We start from the raw sequence: 20,356 nt of genomic DNA, 5'->3' as shown, positions 1-20,356 counted from the left end.
GGCTCTTCCGAATACAACATGATGATGATACCAGCATGAATCCCAGTCCGCTTTGATATGCATACCTTTTCAGACTCGCTTTCCCTATCCAATCCCAATCTCATTCTTTTCTAGTTTTTAACCTTTTAACTAATTTTTCCCTAATAAGTTGTCTTTATTTTGTTTCTGCAAAGTGACCTTTAGTACTTTGAAAAGTGCAATATAAATTGTATGTATTATTGAACAGAGATTGTAACAACATGAACCAGAATGCTGTTAACCAATTTCAACCTGGTGTCCCTATTCTGGTCAATTTTCAAAACATTTTAATCTCTGTGAAAATAACAAAGCTATGCAAGATCACAGCACATCGCATCGTGATGCATTGTGAGCTTGTAGATATTCCATTTTTGCAATTCGACCAAGTGTGGGTTTACCACGAGAACCCCATTCTGTGACCGACCAAGTTCTGCAGAAATAACCGATCTACAGCCTCACAATATGACGCGTTGTGAGTTTGTAGATGTGCTATTTTAAGGGGGAAAAGCAGTATATATTAGGCCTTCTAGGGTTTGTGTGGTTAAAAATGTAATGAGTGAATATCATGATGAGGTTTCCAAGCTGAATGTGACTCTCTGTTGCAAAGGGGGATGTGAAGAGACGAGGAGCAAGGGGTGAAGGAGGTAACTGAATGTGGAGCGCTTTAGATGTGATAGAGGCTACAAACATATCGTTGTTGCCGGGTGGAAACCTTGCATGTCCATCCAATACCGTTCGTTTTGTATTTATCATTGTAAAAATTATTTAAAATAGTGAAAATAGCCGATCTACAAGCACACAACGCCTCGCGGTGCTTGGCGTTGTGTGCTTGTTGATCTGCTAGTTTCACTTGTTTTGTGTGACAGTCTTGTATGACGAAGCAGGGCTTTACGTTACCTTACAAATTTGAAACTTGGAGATACAAGGTTTCTGCCTGATAGTGACGATACATCAATAGAATAGTAGATGCAGTAGCCCTGAACATAGGTCCAGTAGATGGATAGACAGACAACTGATCATTGTCGTGACTAATGGATCGATTGATCAAGCGTTAAATGAACAAAGGTCTTAATAGTTTTGTGTTAGAAATGGGTGGTTGTGGTGGTGTGTGTGTTTGTCCGATTTGTTCCCCTGCTAATCAAGCTCCCACTCTGGCTTGGGGTCAGGCCAGAATCCTGCGAGCCAATAAACCACACTGAGTGCACCCACTTTGCTTTTTCTGCCAGCCAGGACTGTTTTACCCCAACCTATCTCAACCATCACTAACGCACATTCTTACATTCATTCCTGTGTTAGCACTGATAGTCCAACAGCACACACACGCACATTTGCTGTGAGGGGGAGCTTTGTTTGCAAGACACTATTCTTTTCCATCAACTTTTCAGTTCACTAGCTGGTTTCATCTGAATAATTTAAGTCCTTTGTAATGTTTAAGTTAGTGGGTGACTTTATGATAAGAATGGAATAAAATAAGCGAGGCTTTGCTATATCTGATATTATTATTGTTTCTGTTGGTCTGTTCCGTCTGTGTTTTGCACTGCTGACGTTGGCCTTGTGTTTGCCTGTGATTGTGAGCTAACGTTTTGACTGATCCTGGGTAGTGGCTTGCCTTCTTACTGTATAGGATACACGCATGTCCATGTTCAGCGCTCTCGCTCAAAGACCTAGCCTGCCCTGCAGCACAGCATGCAGGCATAGTTTCCATGTTATCACTTGGACTTAACACAGTAAAGACCTAGCCTGCCCTACAGCACAGCATGCAGGCATAGTTTCCATGTTATCACTTGGACTTAACACAGTAAAGACCTCAGTGTTCATTCATTAATAAACCCTTTTGTAAATCCCGCCCCATTCTGCCCTGTTACTATGATGGGACATTAACCCTGGGCAGATTGTTTTTATAGTGGAAGTGGATGGGATTTTTTTCCCCTTCATAGCCTCATTACAGCTATATAAAGTACCAAAGGAAAAACACCTAGGTGATATTAATAAAAAGGGAAGAAAAAGGTACAGTAATTACATAGCAAAACAGTAGTTTTCCCCCGAAAAATAAATGTTTTAATTAGTTTAATCCTCTGGATCAGAGATAGAAAGAGAAGCGCATTGCATCTTGGGTACTAGGAAGAGGACAGAGAGAATGTTTCTCCTCACATAATAGGCTGGCTTTTCGTAATTCTGCCCATTTAAATTATATGTACCCAATCGTGACTCTTAGACCATTGATAAGGTACATGTGAACTAGTTTGTTGAAGCTTATTCGTTATGATGAGCGAGATCGCTTGACGCTTGCCGTCGCTATCACCGTACCGGCCGATCTCCGTGTCGCGCACTGCGGACAGTTTTTGAAAGCCTGAAGCAACATTCTCCACTGCACAAACTCCACCCCCGATAGCAAAAAGTGAATGTTTTTTTCTGGTTGGCCAGTCAGGGAGTCTCAGGGACCAATCAGAAGGCTGACAAACGGTCTATTATGAGCGTGTACAGAAATATAACCACATGCTGCTTACATTTGGTATACTTTGTATACTAATCATCTGCAGTGGTTGGAGGTGGTCTCCCTACACTTCCATTACATCTAGACAATCTGTTGTAGGGTAGGACACCCTACTGGTTGACAGGCAGTACTGCCTGAATAAGCTCACAAATCTGTGCCAGACTGAGCACTGAGTAGAACATGGAAGTTAATGACTGCAGCTTTTAACACTGAGTATTTTACTGTGTAGGTTTAAACCAGTGGTTCTCTTTTTTTTTTTATCCCTTTAAAGGACCCCCAGTTTGGTATGCATTATGCCACAGACGACAGACCCCATTACTCTTGAAAGAGTACCATTTGTACTCAGTGACAACTTAAGGGTACTCTGTTAGTAAAGGTCTGGTTGGTTCATAACTATATCTGTCAACCAAATATAAAACCTAACCAGGACAAAGTCACCAAGTCAAGTATTCCTGGATTCCTATTGGTCCAGAGTGAGAGCTGAGCATCCACGTGACGTGCGTCTTTTCCTGCACCGTAACTTCTTTGTTTGTTTGCACTCTTCCTCTCCTCTTCCTTCTCTTATTTCCATCCCTCTCTCCCTCACCACACCTATGGCTCCTCTTTCAGAATCACTATAACTGACCAATGAAGACTAACGTTTCTGGTACGTTGAGTACTACTCACCACCATTATCATCACCGCCTTTCTCCTGCTTTCTCTTAGGGTACGGTCACACGTGTGCGAGACGGTACAGGAATGGCCAACGAGTGCTGAAGTTTTGTCATTTTGACACAAGGCATGTCACATGTCCAAAATCACTTGCTCATTCACTACTGACTACTCCCTGCTCATACGGAGTTCTATGTAGTAGATTTTATAGTGAACTCTTTGCATAAAAAGACACTTCAGACATGACACAGGTCATGTGCTGATGGCATTTTTCATTCCGCACAATGTATGATAGTATGTACAGTATTGTGAGTATAAATTTAAGTAAAAAAAAAAGGGGGAAAAAATCATTCTTGTATTCTAGATACATTGCACACGCAGTGAAATATTCAAAACCTTTTTTGTTTTAATTTTGGTTTATACTACTAGTACTAATAATAATCTTTATTTGTATAGCACCTTTCATGACATGACATGCAGCTCAAAAGTGCTTTACAGAGCAAAAAGTAAGTGCTTAACAGAAAAGGTAGCCTACACATGATTAACTAAAGCAGAAAAGAAAAGTAGAAACATAAAACATTAACAAAAACTTCAATAAGGACTTGTGAAAACGAAAAAAAAACTGTGTCTCTGTGTTTGTCAAAACAGTGCGGACATGAATAGGCAGGAAGTAGTGATTGTTGAGTGACACTGCCATGGTGTTGCCTGGACGCGTTTCATTCGCACGCTTGTGACCGTACCGTACCCTGAAGCAGGCTTTAGAGGCAGCATGGACATTATTACCCCTTCTCATTTTTCCTTTCTTTTCTCAGAGCGTTGCCTTTCAGGAGTGCTGCATGGGGCAAACACAGCTTACAGAGGGATTCATCATGTGATGTGAAAAAGCCTTGTCAACGTCTTGTCGGCTACTTACGCTTACTTGCAAATTTTGAACTTGACTATGGTTTATAGAGTCTTCAGCGCTCCGATGAACACAGCTGGTCGTGTTCACGGGTGGGAAGCCGGGTGTTGTCAGCTGAAAAGAAGATGGCAGGTTCAAGAAGTAGTGAAAATAGCAGATCCCCAAGCTCACAACTCGAAAGCGCGAAGCGACGCATTGTGAGCTTGTAGATATAGGATCTATATTTTCACTAGTTTGAGTCCCGGGCAAACGTCACATTTTAATTTTGGGTTGAGAACCACTGGTCTGCTGCTACACCCTCCCACATGACCTAGCAGTGATGGGGAACAACTGGGAATTGGCATATAATGACTGATCAGGGAGAAAAAGAATAAAATGGGAGAATCGTTTTTGATGAAATGGGAAAACATATAATAATTTTGATGATGAAGAATGCAGCAGTCACAGGCAGGACGTTGACAGCGGTGTTCTGGTCTACACATCCTTAGAGCGTCTGTAAGCTGTGTGCTTGCTTTACTGTCTGAGACTCTGAGCTGATAAAGAGCCGTGCCTTTTGTTTATTAAGAAAACCAGGAAAGCATCTGAGCCATTTTGGATCTTTGAGGTGGCTGTTCAAAAATGGCAGATGTACAAGCTCAAGTGACGCGCTTCGAGCTTGTACATCTGCTATTTTTGGAACATTGTAAAAATCCTGAAAGTGTGAATAATTTAGAAATGTCATTTTTCGAGAACTACTGATTTAGAAGGCATTTGTAGAATGGGTCTCAGGTCCTAACGGGGTTAAAAGGGCATCCTGTTCTGTGTCCTTATGAGAAATGATGTTTGGAGAGACGTTTCGTGTTCTTTCTACATGCAAATCCACTGTGCCTTGAAGCGCACAGCATATATACTATACACAGTATGAACAAGCAGGCAATACAACATCCACACAGAAAACTGCAAGAGAGTGAGTGTGTGTGAGTGAGAGTGCGCGCGTGTGTGTGTGTCTGTGTGTGTGTGTGCGTGTGTGTGTGTGTGTGTGTGTGTGTGTGTGTGTTGACATCCCATGTATCTCGACATCCCATTATCTCTTCCCTTCTTCCGAATTTGTATTAATGAGCTCCAGCATCGGACACAGTTGAGTGACGTATTTGCCCCGCAGCGTCATTATTAGCCGGCAACATTGGTAACAAAGCAACATATCATTATCCTCTAAGGGCTTTTCCGGTGCCATAGGAAATATACAGCATTGGCACAGTTTCATAAATAATAATATATTTGTTATGGCCCTGTAATAAAAAAAACAATAATCATGGCAACTGAAAATGGAGTAATACTGCCCCCCGTTTGGGGGGTGTGTGTGTGTGTGTGTGTGTGTGTGTGTGTGTGTGTGTGTGTGTGTGTGTGTGTGTGTGTGTGTGTGTGTGTGTGTGTGTGTGTGTGTGTGTGTGTGTGTGTGTGTGTGTGTGTGTGTGTGTGTGTGTGTGTGTGTGTGTGTGTGTGTGTGTGTGTGTGTGTGTGTGTGTGTGTGTGTGTTATGAGGCTTTTCCTTCCTATAAAATTACAACCCTTGAAAAAAAACCTTCAATCCTAATGTGCCCCCTTCCTCTCCTCTGTGTCTCTGTGTGTCCCTGTCTGTCTCTCTGTGTGTTTGTCCCTGGCAGTCGGAGACCTCCGCCTTCGCCCACCCACTAGTCCTCCTCCGAATCCTTCCCTCCTCCTCCCTAAAGCACCACCTGTCCAACCCTACCCCTGGATGAGAGGTTATGGACAAACAGTGGCACCTACCTGCTGGTCTCCGCTACTACACCAGACCACAGCCGGCTCTCCCATCTGTTCTCAGCCACGTACCCCCCCCTCCCCCCCTTCTATCTTTCTCTCACACACACACACACACACACACACACACACACACACACACACACACGCATGGACGATACACACATACCCTCATGATACAGTTACTTGAAATGAATAGTGAATACCGAAACAAAATACAGTATACACAATCATACATTGCATACATGCATACACAAACACATACACACACGCCAACACTTGAAAGAAGTACAGTATGTGCTTACATTTAAGGGGAATGCATATGCACACTTAGCATGAACAACGCTCAAGGAATACTTCACTGAAGTACTACGCAGAATATCGCTGTGTATATTTCATATTATATTTACAATTTGTATTCCTGGCTGCTAAATCTATCTGATCTCTCAAGAGTGTTTGTTTGTTCATTTCTTTCTTTCCACATATATTGTCCTTGGATCATTTTGGATGTTGATGTCTTTTCATTCTCTCCAGAGAGGTGATGCATTATCTAGCCAAGCTGGATTGGACAATACAAGATAACTGCATCTTTAAAACGCACTGTGTTCCTTTTTAATTGTTGTCAAATGAGTTCGGTTCACGATCAGTGACGACAGCCCCCCCAAAACCACAGATAAGGAGACTTCCCCACGCGCACTCACTTTGTCTTGTATGCCTCGCAAAAAGGGACAACAGCCTTTTGTAGTTAAAAGCAAACAGCCAAAGAGAAATGTTGTGCGCTGTAGTAGGCTACACAATTTCAGCAATTGCCAGTTTCTCTTACAAGTCACAATTTTGTGGTATTTATTGCACAGGCATTTAACTGTTAGCTATGTAGTGGCATGCTGAATGTATGCAACGGATCAACCTGGTGTCTCCTCGCTTGTGGATTTGGGGGCGCTCAATCTCTCTCTCTCTCTCTCTCTCTCTCTCTCTCTCATTTTATCCACACGTTAACAGTTCATCTAAAACCGTGGTTTGTTTTCTTTCCCCCTGTCATGGAATAGTCGACCAAACAAGGGTGGGCCCTCTAGCCCCGAGAGCCCCCAGCCACCATTCGACTCCTAGAAGACATAACCCCCTAGAAGACATAACCCCTCACACACACACACACACCACCATCCCTTTTCTTCATCATCCACTCCACCTCCCCCACCACCACCACCACCCTTTCCGGCCCATATATACTGTGAAACAATGGCGGCTGCTTCATCTATCTTATCACCCCACCCATTCAACTCACCAACACTCCACTGCGAGGAAGAATCGCTTGGAATAAGATGGAGTATTGGGGTTGGAATGAGTCCGCAAAGCTTCCTTTGAAGTATCTGGACAAGTAGGCTGTCTCATCCTGTCCTTCCCACGCCCCACGGAAGGGAAGAGCGACCATCTTTGAAACTGCACCTTTTGCCGCTGTCGCCCAAGGCCTTACTGTAAAAGGGCCATTCTCGAGCTGAACTGTATGTTGTAATATTTCAGTTTTTTTTTTTTTTTCAGTTAAATGGCCAAGAAAATGTATTTGAGTAACTGTACTCGGCCACGCACAGAGCGACGTAAAGTTGTTTGTGATCGACTTTGGTGATGACGACAACGGACAACACGCTGCATTGTCTGTGCTCGCTCTGCAGCACCTATGCAATACCTGCTGCAATGAGCTTTCCCTAATTCAGTCAGTGTACATGACCAAAAATAGAGCCTCCAATGGCGTGTCACCTCCTCTCCTCTCCTCTCCTACTTTAAAGCAATCTACTTCCCCATTCATGTATCTGCAGTACCTTAGCGAGGCGGGACTTATTTAGAAAGTGCAATATGTCCTTATCAGATGGCTGAGTGACAGCTGTCTGTCAATCATAAGACTCAAGATAAATTACTCTGTTTGAGCAGAAGGGAGGAGTGATGCCAGAGGAACGCTCCAATATGTAACATGCTTCTGAATTTCATTAAACATGGCGATGGGAACTCTTGCTCATTTTGGCATGAATCAAGACCTGCTGTATTATCTTACCTTTCTATTCTTTATCTCTCTTTTTTTTGTCTTTTCTTCCCTCTTAGTCCCACTTAGTGGTCACGGGGGTGAGTGAGATCAGTGACTTACCTTACCTAAACAATGATAGTCTATGCATTGAAGCTACCTAAACTCTTAACATGCTCCTAAAGATTTCATGTCATGACGCCCACCCACCCTTCTCCTACCTATCCCTACTCTTCTCTGCCACTGAACTCTTGTCATTGTGGTTGCTTGTATTATATATGACCCCTGTTCATGGTGACGGTAATCAATTAATCTAACCCCTCCATCCACCACAAACATCGCCATCAGTGTACCTTTGATTGATATCATACTAATGCCATCAACCGCCCTAACCTACGCCATCTCAATATGACCCCTTTCTGAGTCTTAGTAATCCACTGTTGCGACAAACACAAAGTATATTCTACTTCTTATTTAAGAGTAAATAGTTTATCATGGAGACATATCTTAATGTGTGTTCTTATTATGTATATGTGGTGCATTATATGGGACGTGTGCTTCCACTGTCTAGAGAGTTTAGTCATACTGTATGAAATTATTTAATATTAAATTATGAGTAAATGAGTATCTGTACGAAAATACAAAATAAAAATGCAAAAAAATAAATAAATAAATACATGGAAATACAGTATATGGGAATTGGCAAGGAGAAAAGGTCTTGTTTCCTTCTGTGTATCGTGTGCTGAGCTGGGCTGACTGAATGTGTGTATTCTGTTCCACAGCAGCAACCAGGTCCTGTATCTGATGAAAACCTATACTTTGCCCCTCAGGGTTTGTTGTGCTTTGTTCACACATTAAAAGTGGTAATGAAGGACATTTCTGAGAAGTCTTTGTTTTCTTTATGGCAGAGGTCTCTGCCTTCATTTTTCCCATAGACTTTTACAAAAATAAATGTATATACAGGGTTCCCACACATCTTTACCAATTAATTTCCACAACTTTTCCAGAATATTCAACCCAATTTCCAGGACTATATAACAATAATTCAGCTCAATAACAGGTTGCTTACTCCTATGCGCAATGCCCAAAGACAGGTAGTGTATGCCAGTGGTTCTCAACTTTTTCAGTCCGTGACCCCCAAAATAATCATGTTTTAACTGGGGACCCGGCACCCCGACGAGCACTAAGAGTTGAGGAATTTTGCATAACACGGTTCTATTGTGAAAATAGCAGATCTACATGCTCGTAGATCGGCTATTTTCACAATTTCTGCCTCTAATATTTGACAATTTGGCCCATGTTTAATTTGTCATTTCAGAGGTATTAATTTCCAGGAATTTCATGACTGTGGGAACCCTGTATATAAAATATTTTAAGCCTAGAATCTAGCCATCCAGGAACCTGGTGAATCATGACCATGAAACCTTCGTTTCTTCTGTGAAGATATATTTGAATATTTAATTATACTAGCCCTTACCCGTTCAAAGATATGAGCTCCGAAATGATGTGCAGTGTGTGGGTTATGGGATGTGCACTGTGCACACAGTATATGAGGGATGGAAAGTAACTTTATCTGGTGTTTGCATGATAATATGTAGGCGCATCAATGTAAGAAATACCCGTTTCGTTTAATGGCTACAGAGATACTGTGTTCCACCCCCCTCCCCCCACACCCCCCATACACCCCCCGCCCGCCCACCCGCCTGCACACACACACACACACACACACACACACACACACACACACACACACACACACACACACACACACACACACACACACACACACACACACACACACACACACACACACACACACACAGAGCTGGTTAAACATGTTGCCTCATGCTAGATGCAGAATACTGTAGATTAGCCTCAAGCTAGATGCAGAATAGATAGTAGATACACCATAAAAATGCTAATATACAGCATACGATTTGTGAAAGTGACAAACGGGCTTCACAGTTATGTAAGGTGTGTTCATATGCTAATTGTGATGCGATTTCAGATCAATTGCTCCAGCCGTTGAGGAGAAACGCTGTGACAGACAGACACTCAGACACTCACTCAGACATTCCGAAAATTATATGTTAGATGATATACTACATTTTATAAGTACCATTTGTTTTTGTTTTTCACAGAATCAAAGGTTTTCTGGTCATGATTCACTAGGAACCTGAGTGGCTTGATTCTAGGCTTAAAATAATTTATACGTTTTTAATTGTTACATTAACCCTCTAAGGCCCACTGTTGTAATATTACAACGTTTGTATTTTATCCAAAAAAAGGTTTAAATCATTTTATTTTAGCTCCCCCTACCACCTAAACATCACCATTGGATTCTATTATTTAGTATTACAATGCACAATATTTGCATATAAATACCCCTCACAGAGGCTGACATTCACACAATTTGATTCTATTGTTTGTTGCTCTGTTCATTGCTGTATTGTTTTTATGTTGTAATCAGGGTGTCCTTGAAAAAGAGAGCGTGCTCTCAATGGGCTCCCCTGAATAAATAAAGGAAACAAACAAACAAACACCCGCCACACCCGCTGACATTCCAGAGTTTTGACGAACAACATCTCACTTTTTCATGGAAGCTATTCCTCACAAATGCATTTGGGTCCCCATCCGGTATCAATGGTGGTAAATGTATTGTAATCAAATGATTGTCTTAGGAATGCGACAAAAACACTGTAATGGAAATACAATTTATATTCCCTTCTAGGCTATTGATATATCGATTATTGAGTTATCGATTAATGATATAGATTATATATTTAATATTCATCTTACTTCGGTTATATTGATATATGACTGTATGCTGATGTTATGAATGTAATATGTAAGCAAGGGAAGTAAATGAGTATCTATGTCTTATGAGTTTAGGCATCAGTGTACTGTGTACACGTAGTTATGCAGCAGCAGACAAGGTCAAGTTCACTAGCTATTCCCCTGTAGGCAAGCGGCAGACCCAGACAGCAAGACGACAAGTTAAGGTGTTATGAACGCAAGGAGAATGTTTCTTGTATCAGGCGTCAGTATTCTGGCTAGGGCAGTGACTACGGCCTCGGCTTAAAGCGGTGGGGCCTTCCATTCTCAGTCGATAAGAATGGAACACATGTTCATGCAGTGGTTGGTCAGGGTAGTGTCGCCGCTCTCAGTCAAAGAGCATTGAGCAGCACATTTCATAGTCCGGCAGAAGTGACCTTACATACTCAAGTGTTGAGAGAGTACATCTTTTGGTCAGACAGAAGGAATGCCAGTCCTCAGAATTATCTTAACAATGTGTATCCTTGCAGTATCTGTATTCAATATCCAGATCGGTGTCAGACTCCCGTTGCCTTCCGAGACAACTGGACCCTGTCCACCTTTCCTCCTTTCATCTATTTTTCCTTTCGCCTCTCTTCTTTCTATTCTTTACTCTCATTTTCTCATTATTGTCATATTATTATTATTGTCATCTGTTGTATTGAATAAATCTGTTATAGGCATATCAGTGTCTAACTCTTCTTTCTCTCACCGAGGAAATGTTCAATTTCCACAACAAACACTAAAAATGTTATTGAACTCAAGTCTCCATGGCATGAGTAATCAATAGAAAAGTCATTTTGGGGGTGAACTACTCCTTTAACCACTTGAACCCTCGCATCCTTATTCTGAGGGTAACATCAGCCGAAAATAGCAGATATACAAGCAATTTTCGGCAAAAGAGGTTTGGTGTGGGGGGGAAAGGAGCAAATGAAGTATTAGCATTTAAGTGGTTAAATTTCTAAAAAAAAAAAAAAAAAAAAGAACACTGATGATAGTCAATGAAGCTATCTATGAACTAGACCAGGTCACCTGGTTGTGCCAGACCCGCAATGAAAACTAGTATGGCACTGAACTAACACATGAACACACAGGATTTTATAGTCTCAGCAACAAAGCGTAGTGAGCTTGTAGATCGGCTGTTTTCACTAGTATGGCACTGAACTAACACATGAACACACAGGATTTTATAGTCTCAGCAACAAAGCGTAGTGAGCTTGTAGATCGGCTGTTTTGACTAGTATGGCACTGAACTAACACATGAACACACAGGATTTTATAGGCTGAGCAGCTGGAAATGTTTGTGAGCTTGTAGATGGGCTGTTTTCACTAGTATGGCTGTGGGGCAAATGTTTTGCAGCACTGAACTAACACATGAACACACAGGAATTTATAGTCTCAGCAGCTCGTCAGCCAACTCAACTCAGCTGGTCCCGTACAGGTGACGGCACTCAAGGCAATCAGCCGAGCAAGGGAAGGGAGGGGCAGATGAGCAGTCAGAGGCAAACACAGGCACACTGAGGAAAAGAGGGACACTGAGGAAAAGAGGGACCGACCGACCGACCGACAGACCGACAGACCGACAAAGCCTTATGTAGGCCGACCCCCTGGGTCTGGCAAAAATGTAATCTGCAACACACTGTAAAGAATGTAGTGGGTGGCCCCTGCTTCATCTCGCTCTGTCAGCTAAGGGGTCTGAAAAACGTTGATTTATGGCAGTGGTTCACCGGTTCCTAAACTTTTTTAGCCAGACTGATAACGTGGATTCACTCATACGTTCCTCCACGGCATCAGTCTGGACTTCGGCCCATAGGGAGCGAGTGTGAGAAATCAGAAAATGATTGGGCCAATCAGTGACTGCGCTTCACTGATCAGTTGAAACGCAGTCACTGATTGGCCTGGTCATTTTCTGATTTCTCATAAAATTAAAAAGTTTGGGGAGCTCATCTCCATATTCAGGCATCTGTCCAGACTTTAACATTATTATAGAGACTAGAAGCTCGGCCGCCCGGCGCCCTGGCCAACTCGGGAACAATGTAAATAGGGGATGAATGCCCCGCCCTTTAATGCAAACCCCATTATACCTGTTGTCATAGGATCTGTTTTGACCATCTGTTTGTGTGTGTCCATTTATGCCCATATATGGGGATATCTGTCTGTCTACGTCCATTTTATATCCATATATGGAGATCTCTGTAGGACCCCTTTTGACCATCTGTTTGCCTGTATCCATTTATGCCCATATATGGAGTTATCTGTCTGTCTGCGTCCATTTTATGCCCATATATGGAGATCTCTGTAGGATCTTAATGCAAACCCCATTATACCTGTTGTCATAAGAGCCGTTTTGACCATATGTTTGCCTGTGTCCTTTTATGCCCATATAGGAACATCAGAATACGTAACCATGGCATTTTTTGTTGACTCATGTGGCGTACGTGATCTCAGAGCCTTTTATGATGTGATGTCACAATGAGTCAGCGCTTGCGCCGATTTCCTCCGGAACAGCCTGATGTCAACAATCAGCCCCGCATAAGGAGATTCCGAACGTTTTGCGCCGGTTCGGGGAACGCGCGTGCCAAATCTGAAGCCGGTGGGACGAACGGTTCTCGAGATACGCGGATTACAGACAGACACACACACACGCAGACAGACAGAGATTTGTCGCATTTATAGATAGATATTGGTTGGTATTAAAGTCACTCTTTTTAAGGATAAAATGCCATGTGGACTTTACTCATTTGGACTGCTGGAAACAGGGGCGGACTGGCCATCTGGCATACCGGGCAAATGCACGGTGGGCCGCTAGGCTAGGGGGGCGCCCAGTGAAAAAACAAAAACAAAAAAAAGCAGCCCACTAGAATTTAAGTGCTCTCTTTTTTACCTTTATAATGAGTGGGTATCGTTTATAATATAATGGGTATCGTCCTAATTCTGCCCTGCAAGCATTGTTTGTTGTTTTCCGTTGGGTGCGGAGTATAGATTTGCAGAGTCTCAGTTTGGTGTCTGTGTCATGCTCTAGTATATAATATACAGTAGCCTATAGCCTACTGCATATTGAACAATACAATTTGTTTGTCCAATTCTCAGATCAATATGCTTATTTTCCCATTCATTAGCTAACTTGCCAAAGTTCTGACACATTTTGGCACTAATCATGTTCATACTCCGCTTGTTGGTGGTGTAAAAGTTGTGGTATTAAAAGCTTAATTGTGCATTTATATGTGCTGCCCTCGACCCGACGAGTCGGTAGAGTATCTGCGCGCGCTGGTTGTGGGGGCTGGTCTAGTCAAGATGACAGGGCTGAATTTTAGTCCCAGTCCGTCCCTGGCTGGAAATGTACAATTTAACATACTAACAGCCCTATCCTACTAGCCTGGCATTGGACAGACTGATCACACAATGTTCCCCTAATAAGCCAATACACAGACAAATGATAGGGTCTTAAAAAAACATCCAACAAAGAGTTCAATTAACTCAATCAGTTTTATTCGAGAGAAGGGAAGAAAAATCTTACTCAAGAAAATAAAATAAAAACAAAGAAATCACAACTGAATTTTCCAGTCAGAAGCCCGTCTTCTAGATAAAACAGCCTCTTCCGGACAATCCTTCATTGCCTCCCCAATCAGTCACTTTCTACATTACATTAAAACTGATTAGTTGAGATACTTACTTATTCCAAATAAATATTAGATTCTCTCTTTTAGGTTAACCTTTGTATTAAATCACATCCAGTCTGCAAACTCCCAAGCCCCCCTACATCGTCCATGTGCCCCTCCTCCCCCCGACTCGGCACCCGTGAAGAGACACACGTACATGCAGTTCACGCTGCTAGCCACACACCAGGCATAATGAATATACATTATTATACACAGTTACAGTATGTACAGTACAGAACACCACCTCTTTTACAGCAGAGACAATAAATGCTTTATCTGCGGCTCCTCTATCACACACGCGCGCGCGCGCGCACACACACACGATGCATTCAAAGTGAGGAAAAATTATCGTTTTAAACCGTTTATATATATATTATGACACCGCCCCAACAACAATACTATGAAAGATTTTATAATATGCATCTTTTGGTTTGACCACTCCCCAAAACAAACAAGGGGAAAAAAAAGACAAAGTATTCCATGGCATGTTTTCAAAAAGAAAGAGAGACAGTGAGAGAATGCCAAGAAATTTAAAAAATCTATAATGGTGGTCTATATTAATTCATAAGCCACCGTACTGCCCAAAGTGCTGTGGTTTAGGGTAAGCCTGGCTTTGCTGACGCCTGGTTTATACCAGTGGTTCTCAACCTTTTCAGGCCGTGACCCCCCAAATAATCATATTTTAACTGGGGACTCCCCACCCTGACAAGCACTAAGAGTTGAGGCATTACATTTTCTATAACACGGTTCTATTGTGAAAATAGCAGATCTACATGCTCACAATGTAGATCGTCTATTTTCACAATTTCTGCCTCTAATATTTGACAATTTGGCCAATGTTTAATTTGTCTTTTTAGAGGTATTAAAAAGTCCTTAAATTGTCACTTTAGAAATGTGCAGATACCTTCTATACACTTAAACTTTATGTTGGTTTGTTTACTGTTGAGAGAGAAAAGAATGTTGCACATTAAGTTAATCATCTGGGGATCCCCCAAAATAAATTGGGGACCCCCCTGGGGGTCCAGACCCACAGGTTGAGAACCACTGCTTTATACTACAAGCTCACAATGCGTCAGTGTGTATCACCCGCTGCTCAATTAGAAGTATAACTCGGGCTCTACTCGAAGTAAACAAAGCACCTACACTTCCACATTACATGCACATTTTCTCGACAATGCAAGTCGCGCACAAACATACAGTACAATAATTTTCAATATCACAACCATTTTCTCTAGTTATTTCTAATGGTAATTAGTTGACCAATTAAAATAGGTGTATAGTTTAATAATTGAGTACAAACTTTTTCTTTTTAAAAGATCAATCAAATTAGGGAGGAAATACTTCAAGGGAAAACTGAAAAAACTAAACAGAGAAAACTGTTGGATTGAAGAGACGTTATTGAAAAGTGAATCCAAAATAACCATTTTCAATGAGTGACACCATGGTAATGATGAAGTATAAAATTAGGCTTCAACGACCTACGATCTCTGTACCTTCACCAGCGGCATAACATGGACAAGAGGCTCTCTAAAAACAGAGGCCGCTATTAAGCTGTCAACAGAATTGGCAAAAACTGATACCTCTGCATTATGTTGTCTTCACACGAAACACCACGTCCAGTCCACATTTGTGAACATGAACAACCGTCCCCAAAACACGTACATTCTGAAAGCTGCAGTCCATAACTTCCTTTTGTGTGAATAAAAACTTTAACCAATCTGTATGATAGAGCAGTGGTTCTCTTCTTTTCAGTCCACAACCCCCCAAAATAATAGAATTTGAACTGGGGACCCGACAACCCTGCCAAGCACTTGGAATTGTAGGAGTTGAGGCATGACATTTAGTTTGAGTCAGTTCCACAGTTAAATATGTTTGAAAAAAGCTGGTTATTTCTTATATTTGACAATTTGGCCAATGTTTGACGAGTTTTTAATAGTATAGTTTGTTGATTACTCTTGAGGTCCTTAAATTGTCACTTCACTGTCATGTGGGAGTCCCGACCCACAGGTGGTAGAGCGTGAAAATTCATTATGATGAAGACAACTTCTATGGAGACATTTAGATCCTGTGGTCAGGTTCATTTCAGCGCTCAAACCAGGTTAAAATCCTGGGCAGGCGGCCATGAAAGTTATGGATTGCAGCTTTAAACTGAGTGCTGCCCCTCCTGTTACTTTGCTTCCTGCTAATATTTACAACCCAGGGCACACTGCATACACACACACACACAAATTTCATTAACTTCACTAATGAAGCATTTCTTCAATTGGAAGCCTCAGCCCAGGTTAGGTTATCATAGGATTCCCCATCGTCCTGCATAGACAATCTACCGACTAGAGCATCTATGGCAGAACAGCTGCTGACCGAACAGCTAGATATGACGGTTAAGATCAGAAGCTTTGTACAAATTTAGTGCAATCATATCTATAATCTAGTAGAACTACAGAAAAAGACCAGATGCAACCTAGCACGCACACACACAACTTCTCACACACACACCACACACACACACGCCCGCCCGCCCACCCGCCAATGCACTCACAGAGTCCAGTTGTAAAGTATGTGCAGTAAATTATCTGATATGTCGAACTAGGAGTGAAACGTAACAGGATAAGGAAAATTGGCTCTAAAGTGACTATTATAACGCAATAAAACGTCAAGACCCCATGAAGTGGAATTCAGAGAGAAAGAATTAAAAAAGCCAAGAGAGGGATGCCCTTCGTAGTCTGAATGTTAACTTAAGGAATGGACATTAATTAAATTGCACTAATCCTCTTCAGAGGCATGAGACTGATGACGTGTATGGCCTATATTCCAAATCATTTAACCACTTGAACCCCAGCATTGCAAATCTGGGGATGAGCATTCGCCAAACACGGCACATCTACTGGACAAGCTCAAATGCTTGTAGCACTTGTGAACTTTTAGATCGGCTATTTTTGGCAAAGAGATTTGGTGTCGACGGGTTTAAGTGGTTAATTGACTAAAGTAAATTCTATACTATAAAGAGTGTCCATACCCTCAATGAATGACAAGCAACCCATTAGAGAATTTGGTGTAGCACCCCCACCCACCATTCCTCCCCCTCAAACTCCAGACAATTACAGGATGTTTGATACATAAACTATAGAAGGAAAAGAAAAACTAACTAAAGAAAAACAAATAATTTATTAATTAACATTTAATGAACAGTACTCACTGTGTAATGGATGGGTACATTAATAGCAGGGACAGTACCCAATCTTTCTACATACCTCATACCTTCCTGATTCATACTAGCTACAGCGGGCGCTCACACTATGAATATCATATAATTTGTGCTAAGCTCCTTCTATATACTTTTCAACATCCATCTTGCTCTGTGTTTCTCAGCTGGGGCTAAGCACAAACACTTCAAGTCCACTTCACCCCCTCTCTCTCTCTGTCTGTACCCCACAACCTTTACCATCCTCCTCTCACGCCGGAATTATACTCGTTTGCGTGCTGAAAATAGCAGATGTGCAAGCTTGTAGATTTAACAGTACAGTATGTCAAGACCAAGTGGGTGGAAGCTTACCATCCAAGACTTCGACGGCAAAGTTAATGCTATGGTTGAAAGATAACGTAAATGATAAAGGAAATGATCTCTTGAGAATTTCCCAGAAAACGCCCTACACAGCATGAAACATGAGTTTCCCAAGCCAATCAGGCATAATGAGCTGGCTGGAATGTAACAGGTTAGAGAAAGCCAGGTCACAAGAAGTGTATACAATGAGGTTACACATCTCCATTCAGAAACATTGCCATTCAGAAGATTGACTTCCATTATTCTAAATGCAGTCACCTAAACCTAACCTAAACCCTAACCTCAGTGGGGGTATTTCTGAATGGGGATGTTTCTAAGTGGGGGTGTTTCTGAATGGAGGTCTGCCCCCATACAATGAGCGGGTGGTCTTTGTTTTATTCTTTTTAGATCATTTTATCTCGCGTTATACTGTAATAGTACACATAAATATAATATACAGAAGCTCAAGATGCGCTGCATCGTGAGCTTGTAGATCTGCTATTTTTGGCACGCAAACTAGGTATAAATCAGTGCTTCGGTCGTCCTGTCTTGTGAACACACAGCCTCATCACACACAGTGGAGTAGATTGAGATTAACTTTGTATACATTCAAATGTTAAATATTCTTTTTGGCATGTGTTGACAATGAATGTTTAGTGTAACAGAGATCTGCATCACAAGGCTGCATGAACCTGAACAAACACACACTGACACACACACACACGCGCGCACACACACACACGCACACACACACAAAGACACACTGTTAATTCTCAAACAGCTCTAAGTATTGGGGGGGGGGGGCACAAGTTATACCCTCTTTATTGCAGTGGTTCTCAACCTTTTCAGTCCGCGACCCCCAAAATTATCATATTTTAACTGGGGACCCCCCCACCCTGACGAGCACTAAGAGTCGAGGCACATTTTGTATTACACGGTTCTATTGTGAAAATAGCAGATCTACATGCTCTCAACTGAGCATGTAGATCGGCCATTTTCAAAATTTCAGCCTCTAATATTTGACAATTTGACCCATGTATAATTTGTCATTTTAGATGTATTCAAAAGTCCTTAAATTGTCACTTTAGGAATGTGCAGATACCCTCTATACACATAAACTTCATGATGGTTTGTTCACTGTTGAGAGAAAACAATGTTACACATTAAGTTAATCATCTGGGGAAAATAATTTGGGGACCCCCCTAGGGGTCCCGACCCACAGGTTGAGAACCACTGCTTTATTGCACTCATGTATTAGAAGGGGAGGGAAGAACGGGGGCAGTAGGAGGGAAAGGGTATTAAATTGAATGGAGGAATACTGATTATCTCTTCTCTTGTTAATGGCTTCACCGATGGGATATTGGAAGTCGGAAAGGTTTAGATTCCAACCACGCAAAATGGGGGGCTGGGGGGGGGGTAGGAAGCAACCAAAGTTATAGAAAACTCTCACACTCACTCACGTCATACATTCGTGGACAAGGAATTTCAAAGGAATTTGGTCAAGGCCATAAACCTATTTTGTGAGCAACCAAGGGTCAGATTACCGGTGATGCATTCATGAGCAGTGTGACCCATAGACAACACAAAAAAAGTATGTGTTGACTGGTTCTGAAAGACCCAAAGACTTCTCAACACGGACGTCAGCCCTAAGTGGGCCCAGTAGCGCGCCTGTCTGTCTGTCTGTCTGTCTGTCTGGCTCGCTCTCACACAACCAGGATCTTAACCTCGTCCTGTTCATCGGGCCGGTAGAAGAAGGGGATGCAAGGGTTCTCCCCCAGGAAGGGGGGCGCCCGCGGGGCTCCCTGGGGGTTCTGGATCTCCTGCAGCAGCTGCATGATCTGCCTGGCCGTGCCGTCCTCCTCGGGGCCGGAGGCCTGGGAGTCGGCGGGAGCCAGCCCGGTCGACGAGGACGACTGCGGGAACGGGGCGTCCTCACCCGGGACGGGGTCCGTGAGGGGGATGACCTCCATTTGATCATCTGCAGAAGACAGAGGGGGGGGGGGGGGGGGGGGGGAGGAAGAGGAATCAAGATTCAGTCGCTGTCGGGCAGAAACTCCGTTATGTCCTTGGATGAAAATTAAGAACTGTTCAGATGGTTCTAATGGATCCAATGGAATAATGAGATTTAAGCACAGGCTCTAATATTTAGAGAGACATAAAGGGTGACCATTTACTGTTTATATAGTTTTTAAAGTAAACGATGATACCGATGTCTGAAAAAAGAAATAAAATAAAAAACAATTCTTTAAAAGGTAGTCTCCAGCTCTTTTTTGGTCAGGATACCGATATTATCCAATCAAGAGAGACCTCAGGATAAACAAATTGATGAAACAAAGCAACATTTTGAACTGGCACAGGACAAAATTAAGTCACAATCAAAGCTAATAAATCACCTTTGTGGAGTTCTCGATCCTAATTAGATGAAATTAGTATCTTCACCTGAACATTTATTTTCTGTTTACTAAAGAGCTGGAGAGATGGAGAAACCCCATGTAGCAATGATTACTAC

The 20,356-nt window shown here is 42.2% G+C and overlaps 2 protein-coding genes and 1 long non-coding RNA gene across 3 annotated transcripts in view; 1 reads left to right on the top strand and 2 right to left on the bottom strand.

Annotated features, from left to right (window-relative positions):
- Positions 1–5,738, top strand: part of dnm1a (dynamin 1a) — a gene marked incomplete at both ends in the record, with an annotated part of 104,232 nt that extends 98,494 nt beyond the window's left edge. The window contains one exon of the mRNA XM_080743262.1: positions 5,708–5,738. Coding sequence (XP_080599388.1) covers positions 5,708–5,738 — 31 coding nt within the window. The remainder of the gene's footprint in view (positions 1–5,707) is intronic.
- An 8,376-nt stretch (positions 5,739–14,114) lies between these two features.
- LOC308299483 overlaps positions 14,115–20,356 on the bottom strand; it is a 711,129-nt gene continuing 704,887 nt past the window's right edge. The window contains exon 2 of the long non-coding RNA XR_013962782.1: positions 14,115–16,447. This is a non-coding gene — a long non-coding RNA (uncharacterized lncRNA). The remainder of the gene's footprint in view (positions 16,448–20,356) is intronic.
- golga2 (golgin A2) overlaps positions 14,115–20,356 on the bottom strand; it is a 40,350-nt gene continuing 34,108 nt past the window's right edge. Inside the window, exon 28 of the mRNA XM_080743261.1 lies at positions 14,115–19,825. Coding sequence (XP_080599387.1) covers positions 19,551–19,825 — 275 coding nt within the window. The 3' untranslated portion in view covers positions 14,115–19,550. The remainder of the gene's footprint in view (positions 19,826–20,356) is intronic.

This window comes from Nannobrachium achirus, assembly GCF_963921795.1.
Source record: "Nannobrachium achirus genome assembly, chromosome: 15".
In the NCBI taxonomy this organism is placed as follows: domain Eukaryota; kingdom Metazoa; phylum Chordata; class Actinopteri; order Myctophiformes; family Myctophidae; genus Nannobrachium; species Nannobrachium achirus.
The sequence above is the reverse complement of the archived record's forward strand: the minus strand, read 5'-3'. Positions and strand labels throughout refer to the sequence as shown.